This window comes from Aplysia californica, unplaced genomic scaffold, assembly GCF_000002075.1.
Source record: "Aplysia californica isolate F4 #8 unplaced genomic scaffold, AplCal3.0 scaffold00465, whole genome shotgun sequence".
NCBI classification, from domain to species: domain Eukaryota; kingdom Metazoa; phylum Mollusca; class Gastropoda; order Aplysiida; family Aplysiidae; genus Aplysia; species Aplysia californica.
The window spans coordinates 192,850-197,190 of record NW_004797735.1 but is presented as its reverse complement, the minus strand read 5'-3'; the positions used below and the strand labels follow the sequence as shown (position 1 = coordinate 197,190).

Here is a 4,341-nt window from a genome sequence, read left to right as displayed (position 1 = left end):
GCTATTTATTATTATTATTATTATGATACACGTGTGAACCTTAAATAACACACCGAGTAGTAATTAAATCAATAAGGATTTATATATATATATATAAAATAAAGCTCAGCTTCTAATGGTGAACTTCTGAGCTGCAGTTGATATAGATTGGGTGAAGATACTACAGTGGAATCCACTTCAACCTATGTTTGCGGGGCCGCTGGATTTTCTTTGGTTTAGAGAGATAGTTTGAATGAGAAAGAAAAATCAGGGATTTTACTTTATTTCAGTTTACTGACTGCTTTTGGACTGACACTATGCTCGGTTTAAGCAGATTCTAATGCATTTGTATTTCAGTTCTAAGAATTATCTTTTAATAAAAAATCTAAAAATGAATTCTTATACAGCTTCCTCATCTTCTCACCTAATATTCCTGTTCCCAGAATGGTAGCAATTGTCACAAAATCTGTCGAGAAAAAAAAAAAAGAAAGAAACATATCATTAATGTTGGCAGACAATAAATATATGGCAGTAGTTCATGCCACCATACAAAACAACTGAAATGTGAAGCCAAGGACAGATAACATGAACATGGAAAACTCAAAATCATGGAGAGCTTGTACAGTTTGCTATCCCGTGACTAATAAACGATATCTTTAATTTTTCTTTATCAGTTTATCCAAATTATGAATGTGTCCAACACATTTGCAATCCCCGACAAGTTTGATTATAATCTGTGCTCAACTGTATTCGAAACTTATTCTACCTTTCCCTTCTCATCAAAATTTTGAGCCAATTTTTGCCAATCTGTCAGAATCTGTCTACCTATCTACTTACCGACTTAATAGTCTATCTTTATCTCTCTCTCTCTCTCAGATCGCTGTCTCTGTCTCTTGCACTCTCTTTCTCCTTTCCCCTCCTTTCTCAGTATTCTTTTCCTATTACTAATAAGAAATTGATTAACACCTATGCGTACGCACACACACATCTACAAACACACATGTAAACATAAACACGGTACACATGAGTGTGTGTTAAAAAAATATGAACATTTCATTTTCCAACATCTCTATAGTTCATTCACTTGCAATTTCATATTACTCTTATACGAAAAAATCTCCATTCAATATTTATGATATTTCTACAATGAGACTCCGTGAACCAGGAGGCCACAAAAATATCTCCAAGGTAGTTCTGTCAATATTTACTCAAATCAATAAAAGACTAGTGGCTACACTACCAGACAGTCACCAGCTTGAGTTACACTGAAAAACACCTGTTACCATTGTTACCATAAACACTTAAGTGTTGCTGAAAATAAGAGTCCGGACAGCTGTTGACCAACCATCTCAGCCATCTGCTATCTGCACATTTTACTTTTATGAGAAAATATTAAAACAAGCATGCCTCAGTTAAATAAAACGCATTGCTACTTAACTGAAGATTGGAGCACAAAGAAATAGAACTATTGCAGTAAAAAAAATTGCTGGCATGATAGATAAAAAGGTACTCTAATGAACTGAGGTTGAACAAAATGAAATATGTTGATCCAAGTACAGATTAAATTTAGACCTAAATATCTACTACTCTATTTCAATTCAAATGTGAAACCAGTCCTGTTGCATGCATGTGCGACATGGAAAGCATCACTGACTTGCATAAAGAGGACCCAAGCTTTCTTCAACAAGTGTCTAAAAATGTTACTGAGGATCAAATGGACAGACAGGGTCACCAACAAGAAAGTGAGAAGGAAAATAAGACAAATCCCAGTCAGAGATGAGGCAGGAAGAAGGCGGTGGCGTACGGATTGGACATACTCTCAGGAAGTCAGGCAGCTGCATAACAAAAAAGTGTTGGACTGGAATCCACAGGGTAAAAGATCAAGGGAAAGACGGTGTGGAACTTGGAAAAGAATCACAGAAATTGATGTTCAGAAAAGTGGTAAGACATGGAATAACATCAAGAGGCGAGCCCAGGATAGAGAAAGGTGGAAAGTATTTGTCCATGGCCTATACCCTGGTGCAGGATGAGAAAGCAATGATGATGATGATATACTATTCTAGATTCGATTTATCTGGATCTAGATCCTAGATCTGCATTCAGTATGAGGAAATAGTATGTGTCAGACATATGTGAGGCAGCGTGGTGAAATCAGGCGCTAACCAAAATAATGAAATCGGAGAAACAGGCATTTTTTCTCCCAGTTTGGAAATTTTTTTTTTTTTTTTTTTTTTTGGCTTAACCTCTTTTATGTCCACGTGAATTTTGTTGAAAAAGGTTGATTAAAGGCACAAAATATGTCATTTTTCAGTTTTAAAAGACTCTTTAGCTATATGACTTATAAAACTTGGGGGTCATTTTCTCAGTAATTTCACCACCAAAACCAGGCAATCTCACCTTCTTCAATCGCAAATATCTTGAGTTCTTTTCTAGATAAATGGATATTTATTTCATTGGAAGAAAGGCAAATAAACCAACTTTCAGATTATACCAATACACGTAACTCCACATGCCCTAAATAGACGAGCTCCTGATTCAACCGTGTCGTGACACATATGTATCCGTAAAATTCTAGTAAACAGGAATAATGAAAAATACGAGATAGCTACTGAAGAAAATCAAGGAAAATATCTGTGATGATATATCAATCAGAATTTAAATCATTGTCATCATGAAAAGCACCCAGTTTGAATAAGACTAAGAGGGCTGAAGGAAAGACACTGCGTGCGCCTTGTTGAGTGTGGAAGCAAGAAAAAGGAAAAGGGCCATGCTGATCAGTTTATGACCGAAAAAAAAGGTCTAGCATCAGATCACTGCCAGGACAAGGCTACAAATACTGGGCATAGCATGCCACGCACCCCTCATGCGTAATTACTTCTCCATCCACGCCTTCATGTTCAAACAACCCAAGGCTCCCCATTACGCGCAGATGTGCGTATATTATGCATTAAATCTGCAGATTACCCCCTCTAAGTTTTGGAGGTGCATGAGAGTTACTCAAGCAAAGGATATTTTCTCACTAGTTTTACCTCTGAAGCCAGGCAACCCCCACCTCCTTCAATCGCCAATATCTTGACTGTTATCCAAGATAAATGGATATTTTTTTCATCAATTGCAGCGCAAATGGACTGGCTTTAAGATGATACCAATAACTTCATCATATATGCCCCAAAATTGACGAGCGCCTGACTCCAGCGCGTCCTGACACATAACGAATTTTTGAAGGTTACCTAACAATTATGTCTTGTGATAATCTACAGTTACTAAAAATCAATAACAAGAGGCCTCCATAGGCCTACACTTACACTAAAATCTGGAATGGTTGTGGTGGCAATTTATAGCATGATCCTACACTACTAATAACAATCCCTTTTAGGTCATTAGGCTACTTGTTGCATAGCAAATTTAAATCGGGTTTGCATTAATTAATCAATTTACAATTTCAAATCAACCTCTTGATTAATTTTATGTGTAGATCTAGATCTAGATCTAGCCTTGAGCCTGATGAGTACAGTCTAGATTTTAGTTGCAGTGGCAAATTGTAACAATAACAATATAACAGTGATCCAGAGCTAACTTGATCTAGATTTCTAGATCTAGATCTAGAGAATCTAGATTCTAGGGCTATTTATTGTAAGGTAGGCGCTAATTGCGACAGAGTGACTTTGTGACAATTAATGCGACATTAATTGCGATAGAGTGAGTCTGCGACAAAAAAAAGTATTAAAAAAAAGAAAAACAAACACACACACACACACTCAACCACACTCACACACCCACACAAATACACATTCACACTAATAATCACACACAAGAATAGATCCAGCCAGACTAAAACTAAAGTGCAACTTACATGCTTGAAGGTACACAGTCACTTCTGAATTACAGCACTTGGAATTCATTTTGAAGCAATTGTTTAAAGTTAGACTTTATTATCGTCTTATTCGCATTAGCAAATGGAAACAGCTGTTCTCAAATTTTCGTGGCACCAGGGCGCCGCCATGTTTGTTTATTGTCTTCCCATTTGTATGCCAGGATCACGATTAGAAACAAAATCAATAATAAACTCTAAAAAAAAAAGAAAAACCGCTGAATCTCGACGCCCCCTTTGTATCTCTGCAGATATGTGTCCCAGTGTTTCTTTTTACTTTCTTTCTTAAAAATAGAAATTACGTAAAATAACAACGGCAGAACTCAAAGCATTCACAGAAAAATTACTTGTTGATTTACAGTTTTAAAAAATAAATAATAATAAGTTCAGCTTAATGCCAAATAGCCTTCGTGATTGCCAATCAAACAGAAAAATAGCAATTGAACTGTATGGTAGTCGGAAGCAGTGCCGAATCACATCGAATTTACCCC

General features: G+C 36.4%; 1 protein-coding gene across 3 annotated transcripts in view; it reads right to left on the bottom strand.

Annotated features, from left to right (window-relative positions):
* The window catches only part of LOC101853253, a 38,104-nt gene extending 33,911 nt beyond the window's left edge, over positions 1-4,193 (bottom strand). For 2 of the 3 annotated variants that reach the window (XM_013086417.2, XM_035971579.1), the window contains exon 1: positions 3,833-4,193. In XM_013086417.2, the coding sequence (XP_012941871.1) occupies positions 3,833-3,881 (49 nt within the window). In that variant the 5' untranslated portion in view covers positions 3,882-4,193. Of the gene's footprint in view, positions 1-403; positions 446-3,832 lie in introns of all 3 variants that reach the window. The other variant, XM_035971578.1, reaches the window with a different exon arrangement.
* Positions 4,194-4,341: the final 148 nt, after the last annotated feature.